The 17,865-nt window shown below is 48.3% G+C and overlaps 1 protein-coding gene across 3 annotated transcripts in view; it reads left to right on the top strand.

Annotated features, from left to right (window-relative positions):
* LOC138567247 (semaphorin-3F-like) overlaps positions 1–17,865 on the top strand; it is a 548,170-nt gene that overhangs the window by 354,181 nt on the left and 176,124 nt on the right. For all 3 annotated transcript variants that reach the window (XM_069645257.1, XM_069645255.1, XM_069645256.1), the window contains exon 3: positions 14,172–14,332. In XM_069645257.1, the coding sequence (XP_069501358.1) occupies positions 14,172–14,332 (161 nt within the window). The remainder of the gene's footprint in view (positions 1–14,171; positions 14,333–17,865) is intronic.

The raw sequence follows: 17,865 nt of genomic DNA, 5'->3' as shown, positions 1-17,865 counted from the left end.
ATTGGCCCACCTTAGATCTTTTCTTTGCGTCTTCATAACTTTTTTGGTATCTAAGTTTAGCATTATTAGGGACCCTCTGACTATCAACCATTAACATGGTTTATGCTATAGATGGATCTCCGGGGTTTCCCTATACTTTTATTATGATTAATTTTGATGTATAGTTTGCATGAATTCTAGAGGCATGTGCAAATGAAGCGACTCATTAGTTACAACAATGAGATCTGACGGGATAGTCCCACTTCTGTAAGAATTCTGCTTATTCCATCTACTTTTAGATAGGCGGCATGCCAGCACGGTTTAGGGACAGTTTAATTTTAGACAAGGAAATGTAACAAATCATCCCGTCCTGCCTTCTTTATTCTGTCCCCACTGACAGATACAGAGCCAATGGGAACAGTACCTTTTGCCTTCCTTCCGGTTGAATAATTGAATGTTTTGCGCTTTAGAATCAGTAGGTGTTTAGCCCTACTATCATGTTAGAATGTTACTGCCAGGGCGGACCCTGTTCTAACCTGTTCAGGCCCTCTCCCATTATAGTTGTTTCCCTTAAAATTGCCCAGTCCCCTCCCCTGATTGGTTGCTTCTATGTGATTTAGTCGATCCATTTTCATCGAATTTGTTTTTTCTTTTGGTTGATACAAATGTATGTGGGGGAGACCCCCCCCTTGTAGCCGTACTCCCATAACCCCCCTCCCCCACATTAGTTATTACCCTAAACCCATCTCCAACATGTATTTGGGCCAACATTCGATCAAAAGCAGAGGCGTTGCTAGGGGGGGGTCTGAGGGAGCTATAGCCCCTGGTCTTTTGGTTGTAGCCCCGGATAGAAGCTCAGGGTCTTCAACCAAAAGGCTAGCTAGTCCCCAGTCCCGCCAGCCCGATATTAACATAGCCCCTGATCTTTTCCAGACCCAGCAACACCCCTGATCAAAAACATTCATTGAAAACGAATTTGATGTATTTTCCCACGATAAAACCTCTCTATCCCCATTGGGCAAGCCTGTGGAACACCACTCTTTCCATCCTCTGGAAGACATATTGGGTGGAAGCCAGATCCACCGAATCCCCAGCTATGAGTTGAGGTTCATGTTGCACCTGGTGACTAGATTCAGTGCAGACTCTGCATATGTTGGAGCTGATCAATGTGGAAGTTTACAGCAGCACTGTGTGTGTATCAGGGTGCAGTCAGGCTTGTCCCTGACCTTATTCAAGAGGATTCAGGGCTAGGATTGTGGCAAGGGGTGTAAATGACACCCCTACAGCTTTGTTCAGGGGGCAGCTATTAAGCACCCCCAAATTCCCGTGTCAGTCTCTGGATGGCCAAATTGTCAGGGCCCTGTCTTCACATTTTGCATGGGGGTATTTTATATTGCACGCCTGTCTGTTGCTTATTTCTTAATGGCAAGAACATGTTGGATCGGAAGGAGTGAGATGCTGCAGTAAAAGGCGTAGTTACAATCAAGTCTTCATCCACCCAGGTGCCTCTTCAGGGGCCTTGGTCTCCTTTTAGTTTGCTCAAGAATTGAAGTGCGTCAAGACCTGCAGAAGCCATCTAGGGCCAGTGAGTTGTTTGACTGACTTTGGCGGCTTTGCAAGGCCTTATCAGGGTTATTCCTAACCTGTAAGTCTTGCCTCGTTCAAGGCTAGAATTCTGCCTGACTGTGGAGGAGGCATCCCTGCCCTGGAGGCTTTATGCTTCCCAGTGGTACATGATGACCTGGAACCACGCCAGTTCCACGGCCCCCTGTCTATAAGAGTTGGAATGCTTCAGAAGGTTAGGAGCCAAAGAGCATAACCCCAGTGACCGCGTTAATCATTAGATCCTGGCGTATTTATATCTGCATGAAGGGCTGCAATGAGGGTCTTCTTTGGAGCTTTGTTGTCACTAAAATCAATCTCGGGCAAAATCTATGAACCAGTTCACTTGGAATCCTGCATGTCTGGTCTTCCCCAAAGAGTGTCCCGCCTGCTCAGGCCTGTAGATGTGATCGTTCCGTTCTACACTCTGCCTTGCCAACTTTACGGGAGGCTCTTCACCTCTTGGTCAGGTTTGATGAGCAAGATTCACAAACTGAATCCGTGGTGGATGAACGAAAGCAGACTGCTACCCTTGTGCACATCCACTTCTGACGCGTGCCTTCGGTGGGCAGTGCACAGGAGTACTTCAATGATCCTCATTGGTTGCATTCTGGTCATTGTAGTTGTAAAATGTCATCTCATTACTTGTAGTTGTAAAATTGCATTTCGTTACTGCTTGTCCCCAGTTGCATGCTGGAGAACACAGTTTAATAATGCACAACTCTCGACACATGCGTCCTCCATTTGGAGTTAATTAGAGGAGTATTGAACATTCTAACTGGTAACGTGCATGTCCTGCTCTGTGTCCTTATTAGGGCCCTTTGGACTTATGCTGCTCAACTCTGCTATGATTGAATGGCTGAAAACTGGTAAATACTGCAGGAGATGAATGTTTACAACGCTTCCCATTCGCCAAGCTTCAGTGATTAGCGGCATCCTATGACTCGGTGAGCTAGGTTTCTGTAGCGGAGACAGCAGGGTCTATCTCTATTTATACACATTTATGAAGCGTTAACCACCACCTGTTGGCATCCTGCTGCTGGGATAAAAGTTAAACCATCGCAGGAATTGAATGGGAATCTATTAGAGTGAGTTCAGACCGGATAATGCCAGGTTTTGATTAGGTCTGTTGTGGCCTTTGAAAGGAGGCAGGCAGACCATAATCTCGAGAAGCGGGCAGACACTATATCTCTTGCACTGTGAGTTGGACATGGAAGCGTGCTGGGCACTAGATCCCAGAGACTGTCTACTGGATATGGGAACTCTTGGAAGATGACTATTCCCCTAATTAGACCCCTGAGTTGCTCCCTACTGATCCTTTTCCCATAGTACCCTTTATTATTTCTAGTTAGTCCCCTAGCACCTATAAGAGTTGCGCCCACCTACCCTGATATAGATTGAACAAACCCGAAAGTTGTGACTCGAGTGTGTTCTGTTGGTACTTTTTGCCGCATGCCCCCACGTCAAGCGCATGGTGTGCAGAGTGTTAGCTGCTACTGATGCTTACCAGAGGAGGTCAGGAGAGCCCTTTGCAATCTCCAATGGCATCACTTCTTGGGGACTCTTGTGTTTCCCTTGATGGTTCAGCACTCCCAACCCATTGGGACCACAATCTTTTTCACTTGGGACTCTAGAGGCTTCAAGGTTTTATGAATGAGGCACGTTAATCCCAGCTCTGCTTGTGGACGAGCAGCTCTCGAGTGCAAAGGTTGCCCCCTAGCCAGTGCTTAATTTGTAAAAAAATAAGTGCCAGTGCCCAAAAAATATTGGCCCCATAATGCCGGGCGCAGTGCCGCCCCGCAGTGCTGACGTGCGCTGGCGCCGCCCCGCAGTGCGGACGCGCGGCCCCGCGCCAGACGCCAGTTCAGTGCTAGACCTACCTAGATCGGCCCACCAGCAGCCCATCATACTGCTGCTGCTCCATGTCACATGTTTGGCGCTGCAGCAACTTCTGGCACAGGCTAGTATTGGGGTGGATGGGGAAGGGCACATATGGGCATCAAGAGACGGGAAGTGTGAAATAAATCAAACCCCTCCCTGCCACTGCAGGAGCACTATGATAGTTTCCTAAGAAACTGAAATTTACCCAATTCCATCATCCCTATAAAGAATACATTGCAGTCTAATCCACCTCTGGACCGAGATCTTGACTGAACTGGCAAAGGTTACAGGTAAGTAGTACGTACAAGTCATAAAGTATCTTGACCCCACTGTTTAGCGACAGATGTGAAGAATAAGATCAACCTCGACCTTTCAGGACACACTTGTGCAGTGGGTACCTCCGGGATACCTTAGTATTTTTTGTGCTTTTTTATTCAAAATCAAAAGTAGCACCACGCTGAGAAGCTCTGTACCAAATAATCATATAATACGTACACATGTAACTGGCTAGTGGTGGGGAATGTGCTCAAACAGTAAATGGGGACAGAGCAAGATAGACTTTATAAATATCGTTGGCATTTACAGACCATCCACGTGTGGCAATCAGACAGTGGTGCAGTGTCAGCTGGACAATGCGGGGCACCAGATTCTACCAGATCCAGATTCAATCAATTTTGTTTCCTCGTCATGATCAACTCCCCCCTAACCCCCTCGCCCCTCTCAGTGACGGCTTCACACTCATTCTGGGGGCTGGAAGCTGCGCACTGCAGCCGGCAGCATTCACGAACCCAGTGTTCGCTGCCGCTCGCATTGCGTCGTGGCCCCCCCATGAGGAAGACTAGATTCTTGACTGCACTTTTTTGCCATCTCCTGGTAGCGAGAAAAGACACCCTCAGACCCCGAGATGTGACTCCCCACTCCTTGCAAACTACCCCTCAGAAGTTTGGACCAACAGGACTGTCTGGACCCCACCCCCGGCTCTCACCAGAGTCCCCCAGCCATCCCGCTATCAAGGGAGAATCCCAGTACAATTGCCCACCCCCAAGACGAAGGACAGCCACTGGACACCTTGGAGACATGCCTCTAGTCAGTCCCTCCCTCCCTCCCTCCCTCCCTCCCTCCCTCCCTCCCTCCCTCCCTCCCTCCCTCCCTCCCTCCCTCCCTCCCTCCCTTCCTTCCTTCCTTCCTTCCTTCCTTCCTTCCTTCCTTAATTCCTTCCTTCCTTCCTTCCTTCCTTCCTTCCTTCCTTCCTTCCTTCCTTCCTTCCTTCCTTCCTTCCTTCCTTCCTTCCTTGCTTCCTTCCTTGCTTCCTTCCTTGCTTCCTTCCTTCCTTCCTTCCTTCCTTCCTTCCTTCCTTCCTTCCTTCCTTCCTTCCTTCCTTCCTTCCTTCCTTCCTTCCTTCCTTCCTTCCTTTCCCCTCCCTCCCTCCCATTTGGGCACCGCACCTCTCAACTAAATAAGCCCGTCTGACTACATAAAAAAGACTTCAGCTACAGAGAAGTTGCAGGCCATTAAACACAGATGGCTCACAGGGGTTTAATCACCGGGGGCAGAGCACACATCTCGCTAAAATAACTGGTGGTTCATAATACAATTTACCGTTCTACAAAACAAATGTTATTGGGTTCTGGATAGGGTAAAATTTTGCTAATAGCATCTCATCATAAAATAAAAATTGATGTGTTCACATTCATCTATAACCCCACCTCTTAATACCATAAAATGCTTAAAACATCACTTGCTTTACATTTAGTTCCCTTTCCCAGTGGTCTTAACACACTGTGCTTTTGTAGAGTGCCATTTGGGCACCTCTCAAATAAATAAGACTGTCTGACTACAAAAAAATTATTTCAGCTACAGAGAAGTCGCAGCCCATTAAACACAGAAGGCTCATGGGGGTTTAATCACATGGGATGGGACAGAAAGAACACACATCTTGCTAAAATAAAGAACTGCTTTATGTCACTCAATTCTTTCCACTATTGGTCTCTCGCATAAAAGTAAATTCAGATAGCAATTACGAGCCAACCACCCTATATTTTTCATAGTAATGTTTGAGCAGGGGCTGCCACGTCCTGAGGGAAACTTCCCCAATTCGTTTTCTGCACGAGCTTCTTCCAGGCTCAGGTGCTCCTGCTCCCCGAAGATGAGGGACTGCCAGTGCCAGGGCCGCCCCGGAGGCCTGCTCGGGCCAAATCCTGCCCTACGGGGCCCGCAGGGCAACCTCAGCAGGCACTGCAGGCCGCCGCCGCAGGCCTGCGGGGCGGGGCCGCAAGGCAATGCGAGCGGCTGAATCAGTGTCAATAGTAACGATAAGCGCCCGCAGCTGCAGCCTTGGTCGGGTGACCTAGGCTGCAGCCGCGGGACGCTTACCGTTACTATTGACACTGATTCATTCATACAGCCGCTGCGGCGCCGGCAGCATTGCGCCGCAGCTGGCGGCCCGCGGGCCTGCTGCTGAGCTGCTGGCCAAATCCTGCCCTACGGAGGGCCGCAGCGGGACGGGCAGTGGGCCAATTCTATTTACTATTCATTTCACGGCGGCGGGCGGGCGGCAAGACGAATAATTAGTTTGTTTATAATTGAGTACTTACTTACCGCATCGGCGCATCCGCGTTGTTGAATGCTAGCGCCTACCCGGGCTGCCCCAGAGGAACTAGCTGCCTGCAGCAGCAAAACTAGGCCGCACACAGCACACACACGAAGTTGGAAATACACGTGCAGTGCAGCAGGCTTTCACGAGTCACTGACGCCACGCCTCAACAAGTGCTCGTGAGCTGCCTGCTGCCTCGGCAACAACAACACGTGACTCACTCACCCCTTCCCCCACACACTTCGAACAGCCAATGAAAACTATACATTCTGTGTTACTATTCAGAATGTATCAAAAGTGCATAGTAACAACAGAATGTTGGTTTTCATTGGCTGTTGTTGTTTTGCTGTAGGCCCAGCAAACCAGCCATGGCCTGCAAGTTGCAACCGCAAGGAGAGCAGCAAATGATTTATGATCAGGAAGATCATGGAAGTTCAACAAACAAAGGAATTACACGTGCGCCTGATGTTCCGGTCCCCAAAAAAGACTGCCGGCGTTGGGCACCGGCAAACACCCCCACAAATTAAGCACTGCCCCTAGCAACCCTTGCACTCGGGGACTGTTTCTGTATCCCTACAGCCCCCACTAGCACTTGATACCTGATGTCTGCACTTAATCTTGCACTTGCCACCAGCTGGCTGCACTTTTATTTATAGTCTTTATTTATTTTACTGTTATCCTATCAACTGCACTGCCTCCTCCCCTTTTCCCTTGCACGTTCCCCTTCCCCCCTCCCCTGCACTTGCACGATCGCAATGTAACCAGGCCGAGTAGGATTGTTGTCTCTGTCTCCCCTCTGTTCCCCCTCCCTTGCCTTGTTGCGCCTTAAAACACTTGTGTATAGGCGCGTTATAAATGCCATATCTCTTCCTGTAGCTCTCACTTCAGTAAGACTTTTCACTCGGCTTCAGATCTGGTCTTCCCTAGAAGCAGGTGAGTTCCACCCGTCTGCCTTCCATTCTGAAAGGGTCATCTGGCTTTCATCTGAATGAGATTTCTCTGTCTTTTGGTCTGGCCTTCCTCGCTGTTGAGAAGACTTGCCATACTATGGACTTAACACCTATCCCCCCTGCCTTACCCCAGTGGTCCCAGAGCTTCCACCCCACTATATAGGATGTTTGGAAGTGGGGACGCTGGTCCCCATTGCAAATTGGATTGTTTCTTGGTTTTGGGATAGCTACAGCACTACGCATGTATTCTCGTCCATGGAGAACCTTTGATTTTAATGGTTTCCCCTCCCTGGCGCTCGCTGGATGGGTGCCAATGGAATGCATCTGCAGGGCGGCTGTGTGGGCTGTGCCCATGCATTCTGCCAGTGCTGTGCTCGAACTGTATACACAAGGAGTAATGCTGTGTTCGGCCAAGAAGTCCTCCGAAATATGTTTGCCTTGGTGCTTGACCAGCGTAACCTCCACACTTGGGAAAGGGCGAGAACCAGGAACTGTCTGTAGGGACCATTACTTCTGTATCGACTCTGATGCTTTCAGACCCAGGCTCTCCTGTATTCCCAACCCTGCTGATGCAAACCTTCCAGCATCGGTTTACTCCTCTCCCGACTCCCTGGTGGCGGTGCCTGGAGATGCCAGGCGTGTATAAGTTGTGCACCTTTTTGGTGTCCACCCTTTAGAGAAGCAACTCTTTCACAAGGCGTTGGGCATTCCAATGACTTGCAACCTTGGGGGTTTCTTTGCCAGCAACCTGGAGCTCTGCCACTTCACCGTGGCTGCTGCAGCCTGACTGAACCAACTAGACTTTAGAAAAATCCACCCACGCCTTGCACGCCACTCGACTAAAACCCTTATCTCTACTCTAGTGCTCAGCAAACTGGACTACTGCGTGAGCCTACTTTTTGGTCTACCACTCTACTCCCTGGGAAACTGTCTCCTCTTTAGACTGGCGGGGAGCGGTGCTGAGGGGCGTGGCCCCAGGCTGCATCACGCAATACAGTATCTCTTCATAGAACCCAATCCTGGTGAAACTCTTAAAAATAAGCCTTAAACTCTACTTGCTAGCAATGGAAGGAGCTCCTCCAAGCCTTCCACCCAAGCTTGGACTGGCATATAGGACAATGGGGCAATGCCCGAAACCAAAATGCTAGTGTGGGTCAATTTTTTTGGTCAAAGTGGGCCACTTTTTTGGTCAATAAGGGCTAGTTTGATAAGTTACTTCACCATTCGGCAAGTAGTTTTGGCCATTGATACTAAAGGCCTGAATTACAGAGCTTTTTCCTATGGGATTGCACCATTATAAAACGCTTCTGTGAATCAAGTCCTTAATAAATACTCTTTAAAATACACAATTTGCATCACATTTTATCAAAAAACTCCCCCTTGGGTACCACTCGAACACCTGTCACAAATTTGTGACCGAGACAATTTTATGCCCCAATCTGACCCTGCTTCCACCCTCGCGCAACCTGCATTCTGCCCTCGCGACTACTCTGTGTAATTTATAAATGCGTCACTATTGGCCTACAGCTCTCCTTGTTAAAGCTGTTGTAATGTCCTCCTGTCTCTGGTTTGTTACTATTCTTTGCCCTTCGTCACCCAGAATTCTCTTATGCTATGGCGCACCTAACCCCATGACTGCCTCCGCCCTTTTAATGCCTAGTATGAAAGGCATTTCTCTTCAAAAGGACACCGTTTAAAAATAAACACAAAAAGCAAAAGGAAGAAGGCCGCGCGCTTGCAGCGTTGGAACCACCAGAGAGTTAACACATTATCCATCTGCGTGCTATTCACGCAATAATAAAAGAACATAACTTATTTCTGAGTTGCAGTCGGAGGGCTGCCTTGCCAGGCTGCTTGCCCAGGCAGTGTGGAGGCCTGTGGGCTTGGCAGACGATGCTCCTAAGAGGTATGCTGAAGCGAAGAGGTAAACTGAGGCCTTCTCCAGATAAGATCCGGAGGAGGGACGTCTCGTGCCTCGCATCCGCCAGGTGTGCTCTCTTGGCGCGCGGCGCCGCAGCTGCGCCTGCAGATAAGACTCGCATCCGAGCGTGCTCCAGGCTTGTTTACCTGCGTCGGCACGCTAGGATTGCAGTGCGGCGCACGTCATGTGCTGCGCCTGCCCGCCGTCTGCACTTCCAGGCAGAGGGGGCGCTACTGACAAGTAGAGACTGCGGAATAACAGGGTGGAGCAGAGCCAGGGCGCAGATGTGGAAGGACCAGGAGAGGAAGGCCAGTCCGGGTCATTCGCATTCTTGTGAAGCTCGGTGGCCGAAAATAATTATTGGTGACAATCGTCAACATTCACATTACAAGTTAGGGAAGACCAGTGCCTTTAAATGGTTAGTAGGGCTGGGGCAGAGTCGGGACACATAAACCCATACATGCCAACCCTCCCGATTTAGGCGGGAGACTCACGATTTTTCTGTGAAAAATGTTGCTATTTTTCACATTCTCCCGCCTAAAATAATCCCAGGCCCAATTAATTCCAATGGGAAACTTTTTGTCTCCCGATTTCACGGATGAAATCTCCCTCCCAGGTGCTTCGGGATATTGGCATGTATGTAAACCAGTGCCTCGGAAGTTTGGTAGGTCTCGGCCTGGATGGATACGCCGCATATTTGCTGACGTGTGAATGATTCTCCCCACTCACTGCCCAGTAGGGCAAAAGGTCCATTCCACCCATACTCTTTGCATAACAATTAATGGTTTGTGTCCTTGCGTACACTGTTTGCATAGGAAGCCTGTGCTTTAAATTGCACCAGCGATGCACAACCAAACAAGAGTCCTGCAAATTTTACACCACCATTGAAACATGCACACTAAACGCTGCCACTACTGTGTATTTACAAAATATGCACTTTAATTTAAACACATGGTACAAAAGAAAGTACAACAGCGGGGTTCAGGGAGTCTCTCTACCAGCCACAGGGGAGTCTCAGCCAGATTTTTGGCTCACTATCCCTTTCAAAGAAGAGAAATATCCACAACATATCAGTCTTTGTCTTGCCTGAGGTCAGTGCAGCACCGAAATGCTATGGAATTCTCATCTGAACAAGAGTACCAATAGCACGGGACTGCCCTTGGGCAGGACAAAGACTGATATGTTGTGAATGTTTCTATTCTGTGAAAGGGATAGTGAGCTAAAAAATCTGGTTGAGACTGCTCCGTGATTGTGGCCAGTAGAGAGACTCCCAGAACCCCCCTGTTGTGCATATTAAAAATTAACTTTGGGTCTCACCCTAAGTTACTAGGGGAATCCAGACGTGGACCCCTTGCTCACTGTTCTTAGAGACACAGCTTCACCTCACTGATGAGGCCCAGCCAGGCAGAAACACGTGTCTGGGGTTGCTGTTGGTACTCTTGTTCAGAAGAGAATTGCCTAGCATTTCGGTGCTGGACTGCCCATGTGCAGGACAAAGACTGATATGTCGTGGATATTTCTCTTCTGTGAAAGGGATAGTGAGCTAAAAAATCTGGTTGAGACACCCCGCCCCTCACCCTCTTCCACTGAGGCTGTAGAGAGACTCACAGAACCCCTCTGTTTTGCACAAAAGAATGTACACTATTTAAAACGCCTACAGCGGGATAAACTGGATTTTGGGTTGTATTTTTGACCTTGAGCAAGGATTTTAGATTTATCTCCAGAGGCCACAGCCGCAAACTCGCAGCCACCGTAGCTGTTAGCAGTCTTTAGAATCATCAAGATGGAACTCAACGACCAAACCAACATAGTATCCCTCCTGATCTACAGACCACCTTCTTATAGCCCCAACTTTACGATGAAACTAGCAGACGCGGCTGCCATTTTATCAACCCACCATGACAAACTAGTCATAATGTGAGACTTCAACATCTGGTTCGAAAAAGGCAACTAATCCACTGCAAACTCACTCTGTACACTCCTGGAAACTTTACATTTCAAGCAAATAGTAAATGGATCCACCCACAATGCCGTACACATCCTGAATGCAATTTTCTGCAGAGGACTATGCACATCTGCACTACATACACCAATGGTGTGGAGCAACCACTATTTGATACCATTCTCCATCACATCCAAAACCCGCCTACTGGCCATAAAGGAATTACTCCATAACAGCAAGAAAAGAAACTGGAAGAACCTAGACCTTGAGGCCCTAACAAACCTTCTAGACCCAACCCTCTCACCCGAAACAGAACACACCGAAACAACCGTAGACACAGTAGAAGACCCACTCAACAGTTGGATCACCTAGGTCCTTGACCAACTGACTCCAGCAAAAACATTCAAGGGAACACCAAAAAAATGGGCAGCAAAATGGTTCACTGAAGAACTGAAAGAACTAAAAGAAAAAAAGAACCACAAAATGGAGAGAACAATACACCCGACAAGACAAAATAAAATACCAAAGACAACTCAGACTGTACAAGGGACCAGTCCTCAAAGCAAAGAAGTACTATTACGCCACAAGAATAGAATTGGCAAACAATCCACAGGAAGAACTCTTCAAAATCATCCGAGATGATAAAAAAACTTTCTACCTGCAAGAATTCCATCATCCCGACGCAACCACTTTCTGACATCGCCAAACACCTGATATCAAAAATATATACAATCCAAGAGACCATCAACCTAGCCCGGGCAAATACAGCCACGACTGCTGGACCACAACGCTGGGTGAAACGCAGATTACAGCAGAACTCACCTGCCTAGAACCAATCACAGAAGAAACCTTGCCACACTGATCACAGACACCAACGTTGCAGGATCCCCAAAGGACCCCTACCCGCCTGACCTATTCAAAGGAATCCTCAACCACAGAACCCCAGCAAGACACTTACGGAACATAATTAATCTATCACTCACAATAGGAATAGTACAGTTCTCCTTCAAATCAGCATACATTAAACCACTGATAAAAAAGGAATCAAAGTGCCCCCAAGCAACTACAGACCGATATCCAAAATGCCCTACCCAGCAAAGATCCTGGAGAACCACGTGTACAAAATCCTTCTTAAATACGTCAAAACAAACAAAATGCTCGACCAGTCACAAGTGGGTTTCAGACCAATGAGAGGAACAGAATCATCACTCCTATCGATATGGGAGGACCTGAAAATAAATGCAGGCAACAATGCCCAATCAGTCCTCATACTATTGGACATATCAGTGGCATTTGGCACATCAGCCGTGCAACACTAATAAAAAGATTGATGGAATGTGGCATACAAGAATCTGCACTAAACTGGCTTACCTCATTCCTAACAAACCGAAAGAACCTACCTACCACCGTTCACCTCAAACACCAAAAATGTATCCTGCGGAGTCCCTCAGGGAACCAGCCTCTCTCCTCGGCTCTTGAACATCTACCTGTGCCCACTGATGAAAATCATTTGAACCCACAGACCTACTGCCTACAACTATGCAGATAGCACACAACTGATTTGTGAAAACAATCAGAAATCAGGAACAAAAGAACAGCCTCAACAACTGCCTCACAGACATCTACAACTGGATGACAATGAACAACCTTAAACTGAACCCGGCAAAAAAGGAAATAATGCTCTCACCCACAGGATTCAACGGAGGGAACCCACAACTGGACTGGCTGACCGACATGGTAACACAACCAGAGACTACCGACGTAGTAAATAACCTAGGAATACTCATGGACAATGGACTATCCCTGAAACCGCAAGTCAACGCAATCGCCAAAAAATGCTACTTCCTCCTACCAGTGATTCAAGGATTACTCCCCTATCTTTCCTTCCCTCACAGAATCCTCACAATCATATCCCTGATACTGACAAGAATTGACTACGCACACAGCCTCTATCTAGGAATGCCAGAAAGACCCCCCAAGAAACTCCAAAGGATTCAAAATACTGCAGCCAGGATCTTATTAAAACTAAACAGAAGAGACCACATCACTCCAGCACTGAAAAGCCTACACTGGTTAGCAGTAAAAAAGCGCATCAAATTCGAAGCACTCTGCGTCGCCCACAAGGCCTTGCACACAGACAAGGAGCTGGATTCCTCCAAGACAAGATTAGCCAATATCGCCAAGGAAGGGGCCTAAGATCCAGCAACGACCTACAAATAGAGGCAAAACACTATGAAAAAAGAGAATGCGGCAGAACAGTGTTCTCCCGTCTAATTGCTAACATCTGGAACACCATGCCCAAATAAATTAGAACCACAGATGAAATCGCCTTTAGGAAACGGCTGAAAACCTGGCTATTCAAAAGACAATGACAACCTTGAAGGACACCGGCAACAATAACACCACAGACAAACCATTAGATTGGAGACAACATGGGCCATAGAGCCACAACCAAGAACCGGGCTCGATACCGTCAAGCGGCAACCAAAGGGCCGCGTCAGATGCTCCAACAAATCGACAGACTTACTAACCCATTCGCCCCTTCCTGCTCCTCCAACATAACTGACACCATACCAGACATGGGGCTAGCCACACTACACATAAACAAACCAAGAATCAATTCTATGTTCACACCCAGCAACTGTAGATGCTGAAGCACACCTAGAGTGGACCTCCCACATAGTCCATAAAACATCAACAACGGAATTGCACACCAAGACACCGGATAATCTTACAGCTACGGCCAACCATGACTCTGGATCCCTTATTGACACTATCTAACTATAGTGTGCACAACCAACCCCAACGCAAAACACTACCACAAACCCTGAGGCACTGAATCTTACCCATACGTTTACAACACACAGGGCCTCCTACACAACTCCCACATGCAAAATAACACTTGCAGACGCTAGTTCCTCCTGGTTCTGAACCTATGATCTCACCCTATCCTCACTAACCTCCCCACCCCATTCTCTTGCAGAGCCAGGCAAGCGCCTGGAGACTGCCCTTGGGTGGTAGTGGTGCATTGTATAAATCAACATAACATAACTCAGACAATGGGGAGAAATGGCGCTTTTGATCTGGGATCCGCTTGGGAGAGTAGGCCAGTCCTAAGATCAGGATGGTCTTTAGGTGGCTAATGGCCCCTCTCTGATTGAGACCCAATCAGCCAGGTTCACCAGTTGGGAGGGATTTTGCGATGACATGGTTGCGGAAGGGCTGCATGTGCAGAAAAGCATGATTTGGTCAGCCACTGGCCCTCAATCACACTCACTCGATCTCCTTTCTCACCCTCTGTAGATCTGATGGACACACGCACTGCCAGGCCTTTCAGCTTCACTTTTAACACCAGCGATTATCGGATACTTCTCATGGACCAGGATCAGGACCGCCTCTATCTTGGCACGCGAGAGTTTGTGGTGGCCCTCGACCTGCAGAACATCAACAAGGAGCCTCTTATTGTAAGTTATGTTCTTTTCTTATTATGTATAGTGACTACTACCATTGGTATGGCCTCAAAGCGCTGTGGTGGATGAACACCTTTCTGACCTGGTCTGATCAAACATGTAAATTACAGTAGCTGTACAATGCATGGCAACAATTATTGCCAATTCGGTGATAAGCAGAGATGACTGTTAGAGTAATTCTTCATGCAGTACATACAGCAAAAGGGAGAATGTTGTGTCAGTCACTGTGTGACAATTGCACTGAATTTATCATGAGACGCAGCTGTATTCTATGGGTTGCAGCATGAGGGTGAGGGTGGAATCGGAATCCAGTCATACCCCTAGGGCAACTGTCTACAGTTGAGGGCTCTGCTGATAATTGTGTGCAGGATACCTGCCTCTATTACTGACATGGAGCTTGCATGCAGAAAGGAGAGATAGGACACATACACCACCCTTAGTGAGTCCTCTTGTCTGTACCATCTTTGTAGGGTTGGCGTCGGGTCTGTTGGAGATCATGCATAGTCAACTATGAACATCGAGCTTGTCATTCATGTCATTGCTGTTCTCCTGCAGTTCCCAGTCCTCCTAGGAGATGCCGTTCACGAACCTCCTTCATCACTGCCCTATCTGAGTCCCCTGGGAGTTTGACCGTCTAGTCCTTGTAGCTGGGTGCAGTGGGAAGAGTGATAGATGGGTTGTGTAAGAGGGGGAGGAAGGGGCCGCTGAGGGATAGTAGGGTCTGAGGCGCTGATAGGGGTTCATTGTCATGTTAGGCAAGTGTAAAAGAGATTGTTTGGGATTGAGGAGTGCAGAGCGTTTGCTAGACCCGAAGCACATCCATAATGATTCTTATTGTACGTGTTGCGGACACAGATCAGGCGTGAAGTGTGGAAAGGGTAGACCTGCAGATTTGTCACACTCTTTAGTGTATGTGTTGGGGAAACTGCCATGGTAATTACTTTGTCTCCACTGCAACTCGCAACCAAAGCCAATCCAGGAGTTAACGGGTTCTGAGCACAGATGTCTCCATTAAACCAAACCCTTTGCCTGCCATGTGACGGTGCTGAAATGCTGTGGCCTCATCTGTTGGGCTACAAAGAACTACTAGACTCGTACAGAAACGCAAAAAGTCACCCATGCAACCACCACATTCACGTGCAAACCAACCACTTGCACCTCTAACACAACTAGATCTGGTCGTATCAAGGATTGTGAAGCAGAGGCTGGTGTACACTAGTACCATAGAGATGCAGGTGCGCTTGGGCTTACTGCGCAAAGCGCCAATCCGATCCTAATGGCTTGAAGCAGTCACGAAGAGGGTAAAAGCAGAGAGCCAAACCTACTCTGCCTGTCTCCAGTAAAAATCAACGGAGAGCACTTTGTATCCAATCCATCCATTCTAGGGGTATCCCACGCTAGGTCAAATAGACAAGAACCCAATTTGGCCAGCAGCCCTAGCTTCAGAGAGGAAACTGAAACCCTGGTCCAAGAGAAAAATTCTCCCTCTGGGTTGATTAGCCGTACCTCAATAGGCTGCTCCTCTGGTGACCCATCCTCTCTACTGAAAGCGCTCTGGGAGGATTCCTTGCCATAGAAGGATGTTTAGGTAGCACGCCTCCCATAGTAATGTCTTTGGGCTTCATCTTTGGAGGAGGAGCTTCCCTTCCTCTTCAAACTAATGGTGCAGCTTAGAGGAAGGACTTCCCTGGTGTCTTTCAATGGCCTCCATTGGGCACTTCAGTTTACCAAATGATCCTGAGCTCTGAAGTCGGAGACCAGAAACTCAAAATGGGGAGGAGGGGGCGCGGGTACAGTTTTGGAACAGACTCGACATCCACACACGACTCTGAAGTACAAACAGCAAATGCTCCCTGATATCGCTTAATGACAATAAATACAGTTTGTGAAGAAAATTCAATCCGACTCTAAGTTAACTGAGAAGCACAAAAAAGGACATAAGCGGACCAAACCAATCCGACAACACTCGCTGCCCGCCGCCCCATCCAAAGGCAGGCAAGCACTTTGAATGTACCACAAGGTGGCATGTAGCACTGTACGACACACATCAATAAATGATCTATTTATCAGTACCTCTTTACAGCCCAATAGTGCCCCTCTGCTGGCTCAACGGGACATCCCCCACTCCTCTCCCCGGCAGCGAAGTACAACATGCAGCATCATTCACACACCTGAGTATCGCTGACTGGATCGTTTTTCGTTTGTCTGGACTGGGCTGCGTGCACATTTCTCTCGTGCTACTTTTGGTGGTAACAAAATTACCTCAATTTTTCCTGCACCACCAAATTACAAGTTTTGATGGAATTGCCCTGCGGTAATTCCGCAAACTTTTGGAGGTACCACCAGTGGTAATTCCACCAACACTCCCCAATGGAGTCTGACAGGCTAAATAAAGGAGCCCAACACCGCCCTACCTCCACTTGTAGTCCCCCGTGGTAAACCCACAGGAGCAAGTGGTGATAACGGTATCCAATTTTGGCAGTAATTCAGTGGAATTACCACAGAATTCCATCTAAACTCGGGATGAGGACCTTTATCTGTTTGTAAGACCCTGTTGCAAAAATGAGTCTGGTTCCCATGTAAGAAAATGATTAATGCTGCCTGAACGGAGTCTCCATGAAGATCAGGACGTGACGTAATTTCCCCTGCAGCAACTTGCCAGGAAAGGTGGCAGAGCAGCTTGTTCTGTTCTTGAAGGTGATGGGAGTGTCCTGAAGCGAGGAGGCTAGTCTGGCACCGGAGAGGGTAGGCGCTCTTGTAGGGTGTTCTAGCCCGTGCCCTTTAACCTTTCTTCTAAGATACATGCAGCAGAATGGAGGGGCCAATGTTAAGCCTGCGACAGAGGGCCCTCCCTTTGAAGAGGGCCGGGACCCAAATCTGCAGTAACTAATGGCCTAACCTTAACTCTCCCTAGACAGCCTCCCAAGAGATCGACACGCAGCCCCAACAGGGCACCTGGAGGGACTCTGAACTCGGACTAGTAAGACTGGACTGATACGAGAGTGTGATAAGAGAGTGCTTTGACGAAGACTATTCTGCCATGTTTATGCCCCAGACGAGTCGGTTTTAGGCCTGCACCAGAGGGGCGAATGTGGCTGTGCCAAACTGTCTGCCTTAAAGGCTGTCAGCTAGAGTGGTCCCACAAGGCACCCACTGCTGTCACCTCGCTCCCTTTCTTAAGGCCTCTCTGTGGAACTGAACGCGACATGAGCCCGCTGTGCATCCAAACTGGTATGTGTACCTCCCACATAGGTCTGGGGGGAATATCCCTCCCTTGAAATAGGAAGCACCCTTTTACGGTGAAGGCTCCACCCTTTTCCCTAATGTGGGTGTCCTGTGATTGCCATAAAGATCCATTACCATTGGGACTTGAGGGTTCCTGTGTGCCCAACACGACAGAGGCAGGCACTATAGCCCTGTATACCATGTGCATCGCTAGGTGGAGGTGGCATCACTGGGTTAGGAAGTAGGGGTGTACCGGGATTCCAAAGCTGGCTCAGGAGGGCATAACCTGTAACCCATCTCTG

This window comes from Ambystoma mexicanum, chromosome 2p, assembly GCF_040938575.1.
Source record: "Ambystoma mexicanum isolate Mex_15411 chromosome 2p, UKY_AmexF1_1, whole genome shotgun sequence".
NCBI lineage: Eukaryota > Metazoa > Chordata > Amphibia > Caudata > Ambystomatidae > Ambystoma > Ambystoma mexicanum.
This window is presented reverse-complemented; position numbering and strand designations above follow the sequence as displayed.